At 37.1% G+C, this 20,537-nt stretch overlaps 1 protein-coding gene across 1 annotated transcript in view; it reads left to right on the top strand.

Annotated features, from left to right (window-relative positions):
• si:ch211-250c4.3 (uncharacterized protein LOC100535981 homolog) overlaps positions 1-20,537 on the top strand; it is a 48,376-nt gene that overhangs the window by 10,692 nt on the left and 17,147 nt on the right. The window contains exons 2-4 of the mRNA XM_059358805.1: positions 4,653-5,413; positions 16,571-16,732; positions 19,481-19,643. Of these exons, the coding sequence (XP_059214788.1) occupies positions 4,653-5,413; positions 16,571-16,732; positions 19,481-19,643 (1,086 nt within the window). The remainder of the gene's footprint in view (positions 1-4,652; positions 5,414-16,570; positions 16,733-19,480; positions 19,644-20,537) is intronic.

Here is a 20,537-nt window from a genome sequence, read left to right as displayed (position 1 = left end):
CCTAAAAACTGCCCTATAACAATCATTTATACATTCTACTGGCTCGAACCTGGGTCAGCGTTGAGCAGTTTAACAGTCAGATGTCTGAATCAACAGATGCCGAGACACCTGAATGAAGCAGTCATAAATATTCTGTCAGGGTAATTGCACAGTTTACCTGCTTGTTGGTACATGCTCAACTGACTCTAACAGCTGTGACAAAGAAAGGCATCTGTGGCACAACATGGGAAACCAATAGTGTCATTGACTTTTGCTCATCCCTCAAAGTCAGAACATCTATTGATGTCAGCTGTTTCTGCTGTCTGTGTTCCACCCAGGGGTGGATCACTGCTCCGAGGCCTCGTTCTTGACTGACCAAAGGGTAATGCTGCATTCATATGAAAATAAATTTGCTCTTTTGCTCATGTTGAGGGAGGGCGCAGCACATTTCTCTTGTGTCTGTCTGACTCCAATATTGCGAATGTCCAACGTTAAGTTTAGCATTGGATTTTACTTTGTTTCTATCTTCTTCTTTTTTCTTTTTCTTTTTTTTTTACAAACCTGGTAGCCACATATGGCTCCTGAAATTACACCATGCATTAATTTTCAAGCCAAGATAGTTGTTTTTAACCCTCTGGAGTCCATCTATTTATTGAAAATACACGTTTTATTTACAGTAATCACTTTATTTATATATGATATGTAGACAAGCTGAGAAAGCCAGTTGAAAGTGCAATCATAGGAGCTTTCACAGTGTGCCATTTTTGTTTCTAGACCATTTGTGAATTGTGAATTTGATGACTATTGTTTGCAGTGCTGGTCTCTCTAAATCATTTTACATTATGCCCTGGCTTTGAGTGGCTTCAGAGGTATTGCTCAAGACACAGTAAACACTTATTTAGCCTCCCATAGACATAAACACTGAATGGGCTAAGGTAAGGCCATTGGGAAAAGCAATAAGCCTCAGTGATGACCTGCTGCAGCCACAAAAGAAATGCTGTATGTATTCTTCAGTTTTTCAGCAAAAACAGGAAATTCATTTTCTAGTCTTTGCAGAAGAGAAATAGTTTTGGGAGTCAACAGTTCAAGTTGAGCGATCTGAAAAGAAACTCTGCATGTAGCAAAGGCAGCTCAGACTCCAACTCTGTCCACAAAGAAAATGAAATGGTAGAATAAACATAAACCTTGGCTGTAAAGTTTTGAAGTCGCCTTGAAACTTCATAGTAGGCAAAAATTATATACAGAGAGCATCATCACTGCCCTGAAGATCCATGTCAGACAGTTACAGCGTCAGGAAACACTGAACATTTCATTTCCTCTAAAAGGCCATGTTAAATTCTTTTGAAAATTGAATAAAACGTCAGTTGGACCTGTTTATTGCAGCTTAAAATGGAGTAGTGACCATTATTTGTATGTGCTGCAAAACATGTATAGGGAACAAAAGGTGTGCCATTATCCAAAAACTGTCACATCAATGATTGAAAATGATCAAAACAATAGTTGCCTTTTTATTATTGCAGTTAATATACATAATTTTTATTTGCCTCTGTAAACAATGATCATATGACAGCCAGTGCTTTCCAAATTGTTTTAATCTCTTTTCTAAGTTTGGATATATAGTTCAGACACAAAAATTACTTTGTTAATGTTAAAGGGAAAGATTATAATTTGTATTTTTTTTTAGTTATTAATGCAGGGATGCTTTGTTGTCAAACAAAAACAACCTTGATACCATGATAATGTTTAAAATTATCAATTTTGGACATTCTGTCCTGAAAGTTGGTTCACATTCCACATGGCCACTAATGGTCCTTGTCAGGTAAATAAGTTCATTAGCCTTGTTTCAACTAGGGGGAAAGTGTCCACCAGGAAAGTCTCAGGCCACACCCTCTCAAAAGTCCGCTCACTCTGCGTGTCTCCACTACAAGTTAGCCCCCAGAGGGATTTAGAGACTTCGGAGGTGACGTATGGTTTTTGCCATCGCTAATTGTGCACAACGTCAGCAGCTGAAAGCAGCATGACTAATTATGCATGAGTCTCTGCTGATCATAAACATAGTGATTGTGAATTAACAGCATTGCTAACTGTGCTGAGTGTCCGGTGCTTGTTGTAAAAAAACAGAGATCGTTAAGTGAACACCTCCTGTAGCAGCAGCACATATACACTGTACTGCTAGAGACCTAACTGTAGCTAACTGTAGCTAACTGCCGCTAACGGGAGGCTCTTCTTAACAAGCCGGCCTCCGGCTTGTTAGCGGCTCCTTAAGAAGAGTAAGAAGGAGTCGCTGGATTTGTCACCAGTCGCTTTCTTTAAAAATAGTCGCTAAGGGGGTCTGAAAAGTTGCTAAATTTAGCAACAAAGTCGCTAAGTTGGGAACACTGCTTCGCCGGCTTTTACAAATGGCGTGTGTTGTTGTCGTGTAAAGTACTACGTCACATCCCGCTTAGTGATCTATCTAATCAGTAACCAGGCGGTTTTCAGGGGAGAAAAAAGACCCTGCTCTTCCACAGGGACTAAGAGGCGAGTGAGACCCGCCTCATTCCGGGTATTGCCTGGTAGTGGAAACAGCCCTAATGATGAATTTGAACAGAGAACCGTATTGTTTTGTCTTGGGAGGAGAGTGATACATTAATTAATTAATTAATTAATTAATTAATTATTTGTTGTGTTCATTTGTTGTTTGAAGAGTTTGCTTTAATTGCTGTTTTCTGGCCATATATAAGCACTGTGTGAAAACAGGGATCTTGTATTAATCAAGTTTGAAAATATTCCACTTTTGAGATTTTCAGTGCTTAACTAACTACTTGTGAATCATTCAGTGGAGACCTCCACCCTTCTGATTCACAACATCTTGATCATGAATCACACAGAAGGAAGTCATTGTTCACGTACACACATGCACGCTGCATTTCTACCTGTGCTTTTGCTTTGCTCTGTCTTCCATCAACAAGCCAAAGACATTCACTTCAATTCTGATTTTCACAACATGCTTTGGAAAAAAATCCCCTTCAAGAACTCCCTCCCCCAGAGCTCATCCTCAGAGAGGATAAAAGCCACAGATTTACCTTCAAAGAACTCTTAACCTCATATTTGCCTCACCCAACTTCCATTCTTGTTAAGGTGTAATGTAGCACTCTAGAATTATATTCTTTCATAAATGGTACTTCAAGCAGTTGACAAAAAAACAGCCCTTAGACAGAAACATGGCCTCTATTTTTTCCTGGGGAATGTGGGCATTTCTTTTATCTTTTCTTTAAAAAATCAAAGGGTAGAAGGTAGGAAAAATGCCCATTTGATTGACAGAGAGCCATATCAAATTTCACACAGTAAGAAAGAGGAGAGGACACATATGACTGCTCCCTGCTTCAGATAAAAGACTAAAAGGTAGGGGGCACTAACTCAAATACCACAGGACCCATAGCATGTGTCAAAGAATGCAGGATTACATAAAGACCAGTCTTCAAGCATGCAGTCATATCACTGTAGATCTACTTCATGCAGAGGGTCCAATCATGGTCAAAGGACCTGTCCACAATTAGACCACTGATGTTGACAGAATAGCTGAAATACCTTCACCTCTATACTCTTTTATTTTATTCTTCAATTGCCCTTAAAATGAATTTCAGTTCTACTATCAGCCAGGTATTATATAATTTGGCTATTGTTGAAATACCAGAGGTCAAGCAAATCCACTCTCTGGCAGCCCTAAACTACACTTGGCTTAACCTCAAGTATTTCAAGGTCTTTTGTTTCCTTTGAGGCGTATCAGAAACACCTAGGACTGTGTGAAAACATTTCAAACAGGCAGCCTACATATGCAGATGGGGGATACTGTTCTCCCAAGAAAAACAACAGCATCAGATGTTTCAGCAAAGGCCCAATAAGTCAGGGAACAAAGAGCTCTAGTAGTCGTAGGATCAACAACCAAAAACTTTCGCAGTTTGCTACAATGTTTTTTGGTGCGTTAACCTAACCAAACCATAACCATTGCTGTGTCAAATCAGAAAACTGATTTACTTTACATGCAGTGATTTATAGCATTTTTAAGGCAATGTCATCCTGCAATAAAAAGGCATCAGATCAGAAAGGAATTACATATTATTGAGGAACTTGTTGAGATGGGGCTATAAGAACAAATCTATATTTCTTTGTCTGTTCAACAGGGAAAGGAGACAAAGATGCAGTACTGAACACTGAGGTTGAAAAATACTAGATTTTTGGGGTAGATACCATTATTAGCTTTTTAAAATTATGCATACTATGAACTATGCCAATTTTTAACTCTATTTTTTGTGTTACGTGTCTTAGTGGAAATGCTACCTAGCATCAGCAGGCTAATATTCTCACAGTGGTAATGCTGGTGTGCTGTTTGTTACTGGTACCATTGTTGGAAATGCCATTCATTTTGCATGTATTTAGTCAAAAACTAAAGTATTTGGCATATTAATATTGGTCAAATTCGAGAGATCACCCTTGGGGGATCATGAATGTCAAATTGCATCCAGTAGTTGTCCACCACATCACATCCTCCCTGTGTCTTCCTCAAAGATCTTTCAAACCAATGTCAAGCCCACAGGCTTTTCTTAAGAAAAGGCTTTTATTATTCCATCGGGCAAACCAAAACACAAGAGTGTTCTATATTCTGAACCTATATTTCTTTGTCTGTTCAACAGGGAAAGGAGACAAAGATGCAGTAGTGAACACTGAGGTTGTCCTCACCAAAATGAAGCTCTTCAGCAATTTCCATGAGAGGCTTCTGATGGCTGACGACTCTACATCAACCACCTCCACAGTGTCGGTTTCAGAACGGGTGATTTCCAGTCTTGATGACAAGAGACAGCCTCGGGTGGAGTGTGACTCTAACTACCTGTCTGCCGTTTTCCCAGACTCTGAGCTGCAGAGGTTGTACAAGTTTGAGTCAGAGGACTCTGGAGTGGAGCTGCCCAGTGGAGCTAACTCTCCGTCCACCCCTACAAGCTCTGAGCAGAGCTTCATGGTCCACAGTCGGGAATCTTCCTGCAACTCCTGCAACCTAAACTCTGACTCTACCACTCTGCCTGTTAAACTAGCCAGATATGCACAGAGCTCTGAGATTAAAAAGGCAGCGGACTCGATGGATAATAGTCTGAGTAGAGCAGTGGATACTCAGGATAATGTGTTCATACACTCAGAGGAACTCAGTCCAGCGGTGCAGCTGTTGCACATAGGTGAGGACGTGGATGGAGAGCAGTGTAGGGCTTCAGGGATCAGCCCTGAAGGAGACGAGGAGAAGTGTGGACAGCTCGAGGAGAATAGTGCTGTGACTGAAAGGACCTGCTTAGAGCCTGGGAGGCAAGGGACCTGTGATGACATGACGGGCAGAGAGCCTGTAAGGAGGAGGGGCACCAGTGACAGCCTGGAGGAGTACATGGACCAATGTTGCAGACTTAGTGAGGTAAGAGAATCCTTATGTCAAATAGTGCTGCTTCCAATGACTTTTCTATGAATCAATCTATGGACTTTTTTTGATGGATTTTTCTATTCATCTAAACAACTATTTCATCAACCGTTTCATCTGTGTTCATTTTGTTTCACAAACTGGACGTCATTGTATGATACAGCAGAAAACTAAACTATGCATCTTGGGGGAGCGGCTTGTCACTGAAATTAAAGTTAGCTGGTACACCTTAATGCAACATATGTTATGTTGTTTTTTTTTACAACTACACTGTAAAAAATGTCTGTAGATTTTACGGTGAAAAACTGCTAAACCATGACAGTAAAAGACCGTAAAATGATAAATGGGTTAATTCAGTTTCAGTAACAATGAAACATCGTACACGTATATATCAGCCAAAACTGAATTTTGTTTGTTTTTAAAAAAAAATACATTACTTCACTGTAAAATACACTGGCACCGTGTTTGTAACAAAAATATACTGTAATATATATACTAGCACCACTGTAATTTTTGCATTTATCTTTTGTAAAAAATACTTTTTCTCACTGTTAAATGTACTAAACACCATATCTCTAACAAAAATATACTGTAATATTGTAATATGTAATTCATCCAGCATTTATTAAGTATTTTCTTGTCAATTTTATGGCAAAACAGTGTTTCTTTTGATGGAAAAAAGGTTGTTTTTTTTGTTGTAAAATGGCAATCTTGAATGTGAAATCAACAGTGCTAATATCTTTTTACCATAATATTAAAAAAAGTTCTATCGTATTTGTTACGGTAAAGTTTTGGCAACCACAGCTGCCCTTTTTTTGTACCATAAAAACAACAGTGTTTTTTTTGTTTTGTTTTTTACAGTGTAAGCATCTCTACAGTCTGTAAAGTGCATTTCATTGTTACACCACTGTCAAAAAATATGAGCTCAATTTGCTATAATTCAATTACTTATGATTAAAAACTAGTTGACAACAGACATTAGCGGAAGCCAGCTAACAACAAAGGCACCAGCCATGTATGTGTATGTATGTCAGAGTACAATATGACCAAGAGACATGACAGCATCCACTTCTGAGAGTTTGGATATCTAACAATGTATCAGCTGATATTCTTTTCTTTTTTTCTCCATAAATTCATAACATAACATGAACAAATTCTTTAAAATAGGATTGCTCAATTATGGTTACTAATGAACAATGGCCAAGATATGTAGTCAGCAGGATATTTTATATTTGAAAAAACTGCTCTGTGTTTTGCAACCCTGTTGGACAACACATCTCTGTGAGTGAGTTTAGTGCTCCAAAACTGTTGAATGAGGGCAATTCCCTTTTGGGTCAGCAACAAAGATATTTTAAGTTTTACTGTATTTCAAGAGGTATTTGCGTCACTGAAGGATCTCTGACATGGATCTCTTTAACTGAGAAGCTAAACAAAAGAATATAAAGAGCACTGAAGTGGGTTATTTGTTGCTCTAAACCTCTGGCAGGGACAAAAACAACTGCACTCATTCATGTTACAAGAAAAAAAAAATCTGGTTCATATCCAAAATGAAAGAACAAAGTTGGCTCTTCAGAGGCAGCACCTGACAGCTGTTGAAGCTGGAAAGTTCTAATCATCTTTTTGATGTTCCTGAAAACATCACAGTCAGTTCTTTCATTACTGGAAGCTATTAGGGTGAGAATCTGATATAGCTTTTTTTGAGTCAATTGTAAAAACAAACCTTCTTCCTATAAAGACAACATAGTTATGAAGAGTAAATTAGTTATTATTGATTAACATTTTTAGTTTTTATTAATTTACATTAACTAAACCACACTGTAAAAAAAAACCTGTTGTTTTTACGGTAAAAAAACGGCAGCTGTGGTTGCCAGAACTTTACCTTAATAAATAATAACTTTTTCTAATATTACAGTAAAATTATATTAGCACTGTCATCATCGTTAGAATGATTTCACATTTAAGATTGCCATTTTTATTCCATATTTAACCGTAAAAAATAAAATATTCTCCCATCAAAAGAAACGTTGTTTTGCCATATAATTGACAAGAAATACTTTATAAAAACTTTATAAATGCTACATAAATTAAAGATTTTACCATTAAATATTATAGTATATTTTTGTTAGAAATATGGTGTTTAGTACATTTAACAGTTAGAAAAAGCATTTTTCCAAAAATAAATGCAAAAATTAAAGTCATGGCTTGTATTTGTATTACAGTATATTTTTGTTACAAACAAGGTGCCAGAGTATTTTACAATAGAGTAATGCATTTTTTTAAAATGTAAAAAACAGTTTTGGCTGATATATACATTTACGGCGTTTCATTGTTACTGAAACTGAATGAACCCATTTATCGTTTTATGGTCTTTTACTGTCATGGTTTAGCAGTTTTTCACCGTAAAATCTACAGACATTTTTTACAGTGAACAGTGAGATACTAGACTTTTGGGGTAGATACCATTATTAGCTTTTTAAAATTATGCATACTATGAACTATGCCAATTTATAACTTAGACTCTATTTTTTGTGTTACGTGTCTTAGTGGAAATGCTAGCTAGCATCAGCAGGCTAATATTCTCACAGTGGTAATGCTGGTGTGCTGTTTGTTACTGGTCCCATTGTTGGAAATGCCATTCATTTTGCATGTATTTAGTCAAAAACTAAAGTATTTGGCATATTAATATTGGTAAAATTCAAGAGATCACCCTTGGGGGATCATGAATGTCAAATTGCATCCAGTAGTTGTCCACCACATCACATCCTCCCTGTGTCTTCCTCAAAGATCTTTCAAACCAATGTCAAGCCCACAGGCTTTTCTAAAGAAAAGGCTTTTATTATTCCATCCAAACCAAAACACAAGAGTGTGCTGCCACTGAGGCAGAGGCTGTAAGGTGGTTACAGTACATGGCAGCTTTCTCATGGATCTGCATGTCATGCAGCACCTGTTCATCTGTGCAGAGGGACTGGAGATTTTTGTAGTGATACTGTCACTGACCACCTGCCCCTGTCTGATCTAACCCCCCACCCCTGTTTTCCTCAAGCTTAGCAGCCTACCTGACTGCATCAAATATGTGTCAAATATCTCAAATTACTCACATATTTACCCAGATAATGGCTCTTTGATAGGTCCCGGGAGCCCCTGTGAGGTAATAGTGTGTGGTAATGGCTTTCAGGGGCCCAGCATGACAGACTCTAGGGGTGGATTGTTGACAGGCATTAAGGTGGTGGGCCCCCCATGGCCATCCTTATCACTTGTCACCATGGCTAATATTGCAACTCCTTTCCTTGCTAAATGGGACCCTGTTGAGCACGGCAGGGGTATATTGAATTTTTCTAGTCTCCAATATTTGAACATTAAGCACTTGGTCTGTGTCTACCCACATGCCTCTGTCATTAACCCATTTAGGCCTAAAACCCCTGGGAAAAAATGCATTTTTTTTAAAGTAATTTTATGTCTTTTTTGGTAATTCTGTGTCTCTTTTTTTGTAATTTTGTGTCTTTTTTAAACCCATTTAGGCCTAAAACGCCTGTAAAATATGCCTGTAAAACCTTTAAAATAACCCCTTAAAACCTCAAGTTTTTCTGGAAATTCAACGCTTCCTACTAAATAATCGATTTCTCAGCCTCTGTAGCAGATAGAAATGAAATTCCAAAAGTGTTTGAGCTTATAGCTGTTATATCTGAGCTTCCTCCGCTATAGTCGTCTTCCGCCATAATTTCAAAGTTCTGGAAAAGTCCCATGTTGCATTGCGACACTCCCACATGTATTCTGATGCATTTCATTGGCCAAGAGACCGAAAATAGGTGGAATCCGCTTATCCGCTTTCCCGGCTTTAATGGTAGAATAACCCAACAGCGCTCCCGGTTTTAATGGTAGAAATGTGGTAATGCTTTCCCGCCTTAAATGGGTTAAATAGAGCAAGAATGTTTGCTATAATCTCTGCAAGTCTTATGGTTCAAATGTTGGAGAAATCATTGAGTGCATAACTGTCATACTTTCAACATCAACAATGATCATATGGATCTGTTTATCTGCATGTCTGATCTCACACTTGATATCCATTTTAAGCATATTGACCTCATCAGTTAGAAGTGTGAGCCATTTTAATGAAGCCCGGATGCCTCTGGTTTACTTGAATTCCTCAGCTGCACAATATTAGTGAGTTCAGCACATCCTTTGAAGTGTGATTTTCAGTCATTGGATTTCAAAGGATTTCAAGTCCCTGTAAGAACAGTGTTTATCAGGTTATTTCACCTCTAAGTGTGTTACCTTTTTCTCAATGAATAAAAACTAAATACAATAAATGACAGATGACATGACCTGTGCTATGATGGAAGAAGTAACAGCTTCATCAACAATCCAATCCAAGTTAGGCATGAATACAGACATGCCATGAAAACATGGGCCAATAAACACACACAGCATAATGTTAACTTTGCATTATTACATTCATTCTGATGTTTGAATTATTTTCAGTTCATTATCTTTCGTGTTCATAGATTTGTAGGTTATTAGTAGGAATGATCTGCCATCCATCCAAAGCTCTGTCAGTCCTTGTTTACTTTTAAGGGGCTGTACACAACATGAATAGCAGTAAACAACCATCCTTTGTCAAGAGATAGCGGAGTAATTGTGTCCTGAGTAGAGTCTGTGTTATTATTAATCAGAGTTTTATTGTTCTTTGTTGAGAGTGAGCAACAACAAAACCAGTCTAAGTTATGTCACTGAAGATTATAAGGACATATTTTATTAAACTAAATATATTTCACTTTTATATTAATGAACAACATAGCCATAATGAGGCACAATTCATTGTTTTGTGCTAAAATAATATTTTCTATATTTTTGAACATATTTTTGATTCACAAATTAATTACCGTAATGCGTCCAGATAAACATTTCATGCTTTCCCCCACACTTATATACAATAAATATTTAATAAACTTTATAAAAATAAATATAGATTTGTTTGATGTGTAATTTAACAGAATATAATCAAATATAATGTTTTTTAACAATGTATAAAGAACAAAATCTGAATGAAAATTGATGAGAAAAAAATGGTTAAATGTTACGGTAATTATAGAATTATTTAAATTAAAATATGTGTTTATTTTAATAAAATAACAAATAACCTTCGTTGTTTTTTTAATTTCTATTTAAAAATGTGTTACAGAATTTTGTTGCTCACAGTGTCTCTAAAAATGTCAGAAAATACATAAAAAATTTTCAAATAGATTATAAATTCATATTAAACAGTGACTTTAGATTGTATAGGTTATAAAGGGTCAAATAAAATATGTATTCAATGCTCTTGGATTTTGGCTATGAGAAATCTGTGTACAGCCAAAAGTGCACTATATTTAATTTCCACCACTTGAATTTAGTTTTCAAGTTGTCAGTTTGAAATCAATCCACTATACTGAGCCCTCAAATTTTCCCATAATGCAACATTATGTTAATAGTCTGATGTTACATTTGATAGATGCTGTTGAACTACCATGCACTTGTTACCACTAGACATTCCTACTATCTTTTAATAGACAATAACAACAACTGAAACCATGGTTACAGTGCACATCAAAGATGGCAACAGTTAAAGCCATACAGTTTATTGTGTATTCACATTGCAATGAGGCATTGCTAAAAGTGGGAGGAGGTGGTAATGCCATGTAACAGAGCAGCAGCAGTGCTTGTTCAATAAGCCACAGCAGCAGCTGGTGAATTCAAAACAATGATGGCGGAAGAACGGCATGTTGTGCTGTTTCTCTTTGCTGTACACTGTAAAAAAAGATAAACAATAGCTACTCAATAAAAATGAGGCAACAGATTGCACGCAATATTATTAATTAAATCTAACTACGCTACAAGTTGAGTTAATAACTAATCAGGAAGTGCCTGTCAATTAAAAACAGACTAATTCTATTTTGTTGGATTCATTCAAAATTCTCTTGAGAATTACAAACACATAAAGATTATATTTAATGTGATCAAAATAAGTAGAATCTATCTCAAACATTTTCATATTAAAGTTACTTAAACAACTGCCTCAAAATCAAGGACACATTTATATTTAATTATCAAATATATTAAGTAAAATGAAATCACTACAGAATAATTTATTACAGTGTAGAGATTCTACAGACTCCAGCAAACTTGTTCGGATTGGATTACTGTGGGACTCAAATGAGAGGCGTGTTTGTGAAGGTGAAGAGCCACAGAGACGTAAATATCACGGCTTGCAGTGGCAGTCTGAAAGGGGCTACTATGTGTGTGTGTGCAGGGTCTGGCTGGGAGGAGCAGCGTACGTGCTCTGCTCCTACCTTCCTCCCTGGATGCTCCACACATCTGCTGCTTCATTCCTTTCCAACACTGTCATGTTAAGGAAAATATTTTGGATGCAGCAAAGATAATGGGAACATCTTCAAGTGAGGGTCAGAGAAGGTTACCATGGCAATCTTGCATGTTGCTGTCTTATCATGCTCTTACTTTATATGTGAAAAAAGGAAAAATTTCATCTTTAAACTAGATATTGACTATTGCCTAACACAAAAATGTGCGTCCTAGCAACCACCATAGTCAATACAATGTTTTTAGCCAATGTCTCTAAAAGACTCAACATCTGGAAAAAACAATTTCCAACACAGCTCTTTCGTTCCATGGCTTATGATTGTGTTAATACAGGCTGTATGAATAACTTCACTGACTAGGTCTTAGAAGTATATTTCTTGGAAATATCTGATGAGGAACCCTTTTAATGTGGTTCTATAGAGGACATCAAGGGGTTTCATTCATTCATTATCCTTAACTGCTTATCCACACTCGGTACACCCTGGACAGGTTTCCAGACTATCACAGGCCTGACACATACAGACAGACAACTACACTGTCATTCACTCCTACGGGCAATTTAGAGTCACCTATTAAACCTAAGTGCATGTTTTTGGACTGTGGGAGGAAGCTGGAGGATCCAGAGAGAACCCACGCTGACACAGGGAGAACATGCAAACTCACACCACTACACCACCGTGTAGCCCATTAAGAGTTTAATCCACATTAGAAATCTGGCATCTGAATAAATATCTTGTAGAACATTTGCTATAGATATACTGTATATGGTAACTAACAAAGGGTAGCCTGGGTATACCCTTACTGCCTTGCGCGCTCAAATTTCATTTCGAACCTCCATCCGGGATCCAATCACAGAACGGGGAGGGACGACAAGACGATGACGCGTACTACTTGACAGATGGAAGCTTGTAGTTTTGTAGTTTTCTTACGGATCCAACACGGCTGCAGCAGACACGAAGCTCTCTTTAGCTATAGACAGCGTTTTAAATAGTTTAGAGCGAAAGTTTATTTTAAAATAAGAACAACGTTTGACTTTGAACTCCTGTTTAACCACCAAAAAGGATGTTTGAGCCTTGCTTCCGACAGGAAAAAACGTTGCAGAAGCAGAATTGAGCATTTTAGTCTCAAAGTAGAGATGGGCTAGTCTGGCTATGTAAACATTAATGTCTGTCGCTCTACATACGTCATCTGGTATAACTGATACGATTGGCTAAGAGCTATGTACAGACGCTTTGATAGACATTCTTAGCACCCAATAAACAGCTCTGGAGGATCGTAAACCACACCTCCTCTACGGAGAAATTAATGGCTGGTTTCCAGACTAATCTCATTTGTGATTAGTCTGGCGTTAGGGAGGAATTTTGTTGAGTTTGGTGATCCCCTGCATTTATATTTACCGACAGGGGTCAAAATTTCATTAAGTCCAGTACTTTCGGCTAAAATTGAAGTAAAAAAAAAAATTCAAAATTCAAAAGAGACTAATGAAATGACCCTGAAATGACTGGACAGATTATATAGCCCATCTGTCCTGTGTGTAGCCTTTGATGCCCCAGGACAAGATGGAGGACATGGCTAGGGAAAATGATGTCTTGGCTCTCTTGCTTAGCCTGCTGTAACCAAGACTTGACATGACTGATAAACATTAGCATGCTAGCATTGTCATAGTGAGCATCTTAACATTCAGTTGTGCCACAGCATTGTTTAACTGGGTTGCAAGCATGGCCACTGACTCTTAAAGTTGGTAGTACAATGGTATGATTATGATATTTAGGCTTTAGGCATCCCAAATCTGCAGCATATACATGACCCATATATAAAAATACAGAACAGATTCTCTGCCACTCAAAAGGCATCCTTTATATTTCTCCTAAAACTGGTAGGGTAAATGGGATTCCTGGTCTGAAGTCAGCCACTAGTCTTCACCTCTGATAGTACTGGATCCAGTGTTGCATAACAGCGTTCATTTATTGTGTGTCTCTAGCAATATCCAATAACTTACTGTATTTCTGGTGTCAAGACCTGTAGTTTTTAACATTCTTGTTGCCTCAGTCATTTCTTTGTGTGAGATATTGTTTGCCCTCAACAGCGGAAACTCAGAGGAAGTGCAGCAGGGTGTGTGTGTTTGTTTGCGTGCATGTGCTTGCCGATCCGTGCATGCAAAAGGGGGCTTTTTGCCCACCCACTTCCAGGCTGTGGATCACTCAGTGGTCTCTATGGAGCTGTGGATAAGGTCCCAGCCCTGATAATGTGCCTGTCCCAGCCAAAACAGCATCTGGTTACAGATCAACAACTAGCCCTGAGGAAGTGGGTCATCATCTCGTCATCATCTCCTGGAAGGAATACCCTTTCTTATCTTAATTAGAGGAAATGCAACTTCAACCCTTTGAACAGGATTCATGCTTTTTTTCTACAGTGAGAGTGAACCCAAACAGAAAAGTTGTAGGTGGCAAATCCAAACAATGGTGGTGTAGTGGTTAGCACTGTTGCCTCACAGCAAGAGGGTCACTGGTCTTCCTCCCACAGTCCAAAAACATGCACCTAAGTTAATTGGTGACTGTAAATTGCCTGTAGGAGTGAATGAGAGCGTGTCTATGTGTCAGCCCTGTGATAGTCTGATGATCTGTCCAGGGTGTAACCGCCTCTCGCCCAACGTCTCCAGTCCCCTGTGACCCGAGTGCAGATAAGGAGAATGAATGAATAAAACACTCCTTAGCGCTGAGGAGGACTGAGTCGTGTAACAAATTGATCCTTGTGACTAATTTATAAGTTATACACTTTAATTTGACCCTTTGTTCATTTAAAAATATTGATTATAGTTCATCTTTGAAATAATGATTTAGGCTCAAATGTCTAGAGATTTCGAAGTATTATTGCATATAATTGATAGAATATATATGTTCCAGCTCAAAATATGATGAATCTTTTATTATGCACTGTGACCCAATGAAAGTGTGAAAGACACTCAAGGCAAAGTGCCACAGAGGGTTTGTCCAAAAGGACAAAGGAAAGGAAGCAAAGGAAACAAGTGATGTCAGGCCTCCAGCCTCGCTGCTGTTCGGCCAGAGTTTCCATCATTGTTCCCAGTTGTCTGACTGGAGTTTCAGTATTAGTGGCATGGGAAAGAGTAGGTCAAGACACCGACCTCATTGCTTAAGAAGTGTACCTTCTGGCCGAGCAGACACATAAACAAGACAGGTTTTCAACCCTTTCAGAGGGATGTGAGATTCCTCTTGATGGAGCTGGAATAAATCCAACGTCATCCATTTATACCATGGGAATGTTGAAAATAAGACATCTGACAATAAGTCAAAACAACACCCACGATGTGAATCAGACTAAAAAAATTATATTGGTTTAAAATAATTCTTCTTATTCTCATCCAGTTCATTTTGGTTGTTAAAAGCAAATCAGGATTGATTTGTAAATCTTGAATGAACAACTTCCAGCAGTTCAGTTCTACAGATACAGTGAATGTCATATGTTACTTTAATACTTTAATACTTTTTTTTTGGATAGGCACAGTGCACATTAATGAACATCAAAAAATATCTTTGTAAATATGCCGGATTGTAGCAAGGCTGCTCGTTTGCATCCGTAGTCCCTAAAAAATTAAAAATAAATACAAATATAAAAGACAGCAAGTACATAGGTAAGATACAAATAGAGACAACACACACTCACACACACACACACACACGCACACACACACACACACACACATAACACAACACAACACAACACAACACATACCAGACCCAGACAGGATATAACTTTGCAATAAAAAGTAATGTTCAAGTCGTCTCAAGTCCAGTTAGAGGTCACACTTTTGATGTGATTTGAGCCATTGTTTTAGATTTCCTTTAAAAGAAGAGTAAGTGGGACATTCCCTTATTGTGGAGGGAAGACTCCCCCCCACACACACAGATAACACATTCCTCTCATACGTAGTGCGCCTGTGGGGAATCTCACAGTCTCCTCTAACACAGGCCCTGGTGCTCACACCTCCCACAGTCCTTTTCTTTATAAATTCATTCAGCGGCAGTGGAGCATTGACCATTGAGACTCTTGTATACAAAACAGGCAAATCTAAAAGTTTTAAAATTATGGAAACTTAAAAAATTATGTTTTTTAAGGGTCTTGCAGATATTGAAGGAGAAGGGTTTTTTTATCCAGAGTCTTTAGGGCTTTTTTTTACAGAGAGATTCTATGGGTTTGAGCGCTGTCGTACATGCCAGTGACCAGCTGGTTTAACAGTAGTCTATGTGTGAGAAGACCATACAGTGTAAGACATAAAAGCTGCACTGGCTGTTAATGAATTCCTGATCTGTCTGAAATTTGCCAGATTGTATTTGACAGAGTTAGACACTTTTTTGATGTGTTTCCTGAATGAGAGTGTCGAGTCCAGGATGACTCCCTAGTGTCTGAATTTGGGAGTCATCCTGGACTCGTTCTGGCTCCACTGGTCTGATAACAGTTATAATATTTTATTTTTTATTTTCCTAATGTACATTATTCTATTCATATTCCACCATGTACATTACAAGTACAGGCTACTGTCCATGATAAAACATATTTAATTGTGATAATTACAGAAACAGATCATGGTTGATTTTTGATAATAACCTCAGTGTTTGCGTATAAAATCAGCATTATTTTGCAGGCCATTTAAAATCCCCAAATGCCTTTGTATTTGTACAGAATCAATCCTGATGTCATACGATCACATTTAAAAGTCCTGTGAATCTGTAATTCCTTCCTTATTCCTGGTACACTGACTAACCTGCACAGCTTCTCTTGCAGCTACAGCACACCAGTTCCAGCCCCCGGGGTTCAGGCCTGGGCTACCTGGAGCACATCTGCCAACTCATGGAGAAGATCAGCCAGCTCCAGGAGACCAACCTTCAGCTGCAAAGGCAGATCTGCAGCCTGCAGAAGGACGGCAGGGTGACCAAGACCAGAGTGGTGTGTGTCTTTACTTTACTTTACTTTACTTTACTTTACTTTACTTTACTTTGCTTTACTTTGCTTTACTTTACTTTACTTTACTTTACTTTACTTTACTTTACTTTACTTTACTTTACCTTACTTACTTTACTTTACTTTACTTTACCTTACTTACTTACTTACTTACTTACTTACTTACTTACTTTGGTTTGCTTTGCTTTACTTTACTTTGCTTTACTTTACTTTACTTTACTTTACTTTACTTACTTTGCTTTGCTTTGCTTTACTTTACTTACTTACTTTGCTCTGCTTTGCTTTACTTTACTTACTTTACTTTACTTTGCTTTGCTTTGCTTTGCTTTGCTTAACTTTACTTTACTTTACTTTACTTTACTTTACCTTACTTACTTTACTTTACTTTACTTTACTTTACCTTACTTACTTACTTACTTACTTACTTACTTACTTTGCTTTGCTTTGCTTTACTTTACTTTACTTTACTTTACTTTACTTACTTTACTTACTTTACTTACTTTACTTACTTTACTTACTTTACTTACTTTGCTTTGCTTTGCTTTACTTTACTTACTTTACTTTACTTTACTTTACTTACTTTGCTTTGCTTTGCTTTACTTACTTACTTACTTACTTACTTGCTTTGCTTTACTTTGCTTTGCTTTACTCTTTATCTTGTTTTTAGACACACCTTTTTTGCAGTGCATTACTGAAAAGTTTGGTTTTTTTTGCAAGCTTTGCTTATCCTTATTTTTTCTCAAACTTTAAAGCAACTATAATCATTAGTTTAAAAAACAACAATGTACCAAATGACAACATGAAAATGTTTAATGTGAAAGTCTGTTTTATAGTGAGTGTCAGTGGTGGATCGAAGACTGCCACCTCAGAGCATGGTTAAAAAATGATTGAAGAAAAATATTAATATTTTACTTGAACAATAAGGAGGTTAATTTCTATTGTTTAATAGTTTATTGAACATACATTAAAACCAGATTGTATCACTCTGCAGCTATAGTTTATGATTGAGATGTTAACTCCCACTTGGGGCATATCTAGTTGTTATGTAATGCAGCTGAGAGAGGGGCGCTTTGTTTTGATACCAGCAGGGAAAGGTGTGTGTGTGTAGACGGATCTGCACTTGAGTATGTTGTTCTAAAGGGACATTTGAACCTTTCCCCCTCAGTCGGCGAAAGGTAACTTCAGAGCACAGAAAGAGATCATGTGGCTAAAATCACATGATGTGTGTGAGAATGTCTGTTCACCTTTAACATTGTAAAATTTACTATATACCATAAATCAGTCCATACAATAGAACGGAAAAGAACCAGTTAACCCTTAATAGGGCTCTCATTGAAATACTTGCAAATTCCAAATTTCAAACCTAGAGAATATTGGAGGATATTACATACTAACAGAATGTGTCTGACTGTGGAATGTGTAAAAAAAAAACATACGGACCCAGGGGAGGGGGGTAATATTTTGAGAAAAAAGTTTCAGAGATTAAAGTGGCAAATCTACGAGAAAAAAAAACAGATTTATGAGATTTAAAGTGGTGAATCTGCAAGAAAAAAGTTGCCTTTTTCCCACTTTTTCTCTTAAATTTTCGCATAGATTTGCCACTTTAATCTAGTAAATTTGCCACCCTCGTGTTTGTATTTGTATTTGTATTCATACTTGGCCCTTATATGGCGTCATAGTCAAGTTCTCCTCATACAAGTAATTGAAGAATAACACGACTGTTTCATGCAGATTTTTTTTCAAAATTTTTCATTTTTACATTGGAGGTCAAGGTCAATAAAGTTAATATTATTATATTATTATTATACTGATTGGTCAGATGTCATGGTGTCACTGTCTGTGATGTAGCCTGATATTTGCTGATAACTGGAAGAAATCCATGTGGTTCTACGACCTCACAGAGAGACATGGGGACCCATTTGAACTGAAGTTACCGAATATACTTCTTTGCCCGATAAAGGGTTAATGCTGCTGTAGTTAGCTGCATTCACATAGTTTGGACTATTATGGGATTTTACCTGAGGTGATGTTCTACTGTAGTCCTCACTAAGTTCACATGGAAGGATGTAAACCTGAATTAGACGGATGCTCTGGAATGACTCAGTTGTTGTGTTCTTTTTTTTGTACAAGAGTCACAGGATGGGACCAAACAGAACCAAAGTATCAATATTCTCTGTGCCACACATGTATGTAACTAGCATTCATATTACTTTGATTTTTAATCCACAAATAAGCAATTAATGCAACTTACTACAACAGCAGAAACTGTTGTGGCTTATATTTCTCAGTGTAGCTTGATACGTTGTAATGGTGCTGTGTCTTTTCAGTCTAGTTTAGAATGAGACAGTAAAATTACTTTAGATTTATTATGCAGGGTCTGTCTGAATTGAACCTATTAAAGATTTTTTTTATGACAGGAAATTGTTTTCCAAAGTTTTTTTTTAATGCATAAGAGGAAATTAAGAATATTATGCACAGCTAGCACAACACAGGTCAGTTATGCTATCTTTCACATAATAAAGCTGCCTTGATACCAAATATGCAAGGCAATAAACTACAGGCTAACAAGTATGCACAATTATGAGGATTATTGTGCCAAAATTCATATTCAACAGAATAAAAAGGCAAATAGCTTCTACTGCAAATCAGTAGAAATTGATGATATAAAATGCTAAATGAAATAATAGTAATATAACGCTGTTTGTGTCCTCTTCCCGGCATCTTTCTGAACAGGATTTTTTCCGGCAGCACTGCAGCTGTGGTACAGCTAGCCTGGGTTTCCAGGAGATTCAACAAAGACACTCCAGAGATGAGGTTTTGTCACCCAGTGGAACACTTTCTGACCTGTCCACCATCCACGAGGTCGCCCGACATCCACTCATATCAACCAGGACAGGTAATGTTATTGCATATTGTACTTTATCTGCTGAAAATGAAAGCAAGTATACAGGAAATAAATAACATTAAAAAAAATATCAAATAGCATTGTTCTGTAAGGTGCTATTGAATAAACTCAATCTACCTGTTTCAAACGTCATCACACTCATTCATTTATTTTTTGTATAAAAGGACCATATTTAAACATAAATATTCAATTTGATGCGTTGTACACTGCAAAAAAGGTGTGTCTAAAAACAAGATAAAAACACTACATCTGAGGGAAATAAGATAACAGATAATTTCACTTGACAAGATTTCTTAAATTAAGATTGTTAAATCTAGAAATAAGATGAACACTTAAAATAAAAAATTTACTCTTAAAACAAGATAAATTAAAGCTGCAAGAAGCGATGAACTGGCCCGAGCAGAGTGCACTGACAATTATTTGTTTCTTACCAAGATAAAAAAAAAAATTTAGATTTAGAGGTGTTAGATAATTTATCTTGTTTTAAGAGTTAATTTCTAATTTTAAGTGTTCAACATGCTTATTTCTAGATTTAACAATCTTAATTTAAGAAATCTTGTCAAGTGAAATTATCTGTCCATGCAGCAAGATCATTTCCTTCAGATTTAGTGTTTTTATCTTGTTTTTAGATACACCTTTTTTTTTACAGTGTACCACAGTTAGCTTGAAGCTAATTTACATCTGTAGTCCCTTGGCAGGTCAGAAGCAAACCTAAATATTCTAGCAAAGCATAACATCATAGCAAAACATAAGATAACATAACTTTGGTAGAATGGGTGTTATCACACCTGCTCTGCCTTCTAGTAGGTACAGCAGGTTGTTAACAACGCGTTCAATGGCTGGTTGGCTAAGAACTAAACAGTTATGTTGTGTTTATGCTACTAA

Source organism: Centropristis striata, chromosome 20 (assembly GCF_030273125.1).
Source record: "Centropristis striata isolate RG_2023a ecotype Rhode Island chromosome 20, C.striata_1.0, whole genome shotgun sequence".
NCBI classification, from domain to species: domain Eukaryota; kingdom Metazoa; phylum Chordata; class Actinopteri; order Perciformes; family Serranidae; genus Centropristis; species Centropristis striata.
This window is presented reverse-complemented; position numbering and strand designations above follow the sequence as displayed.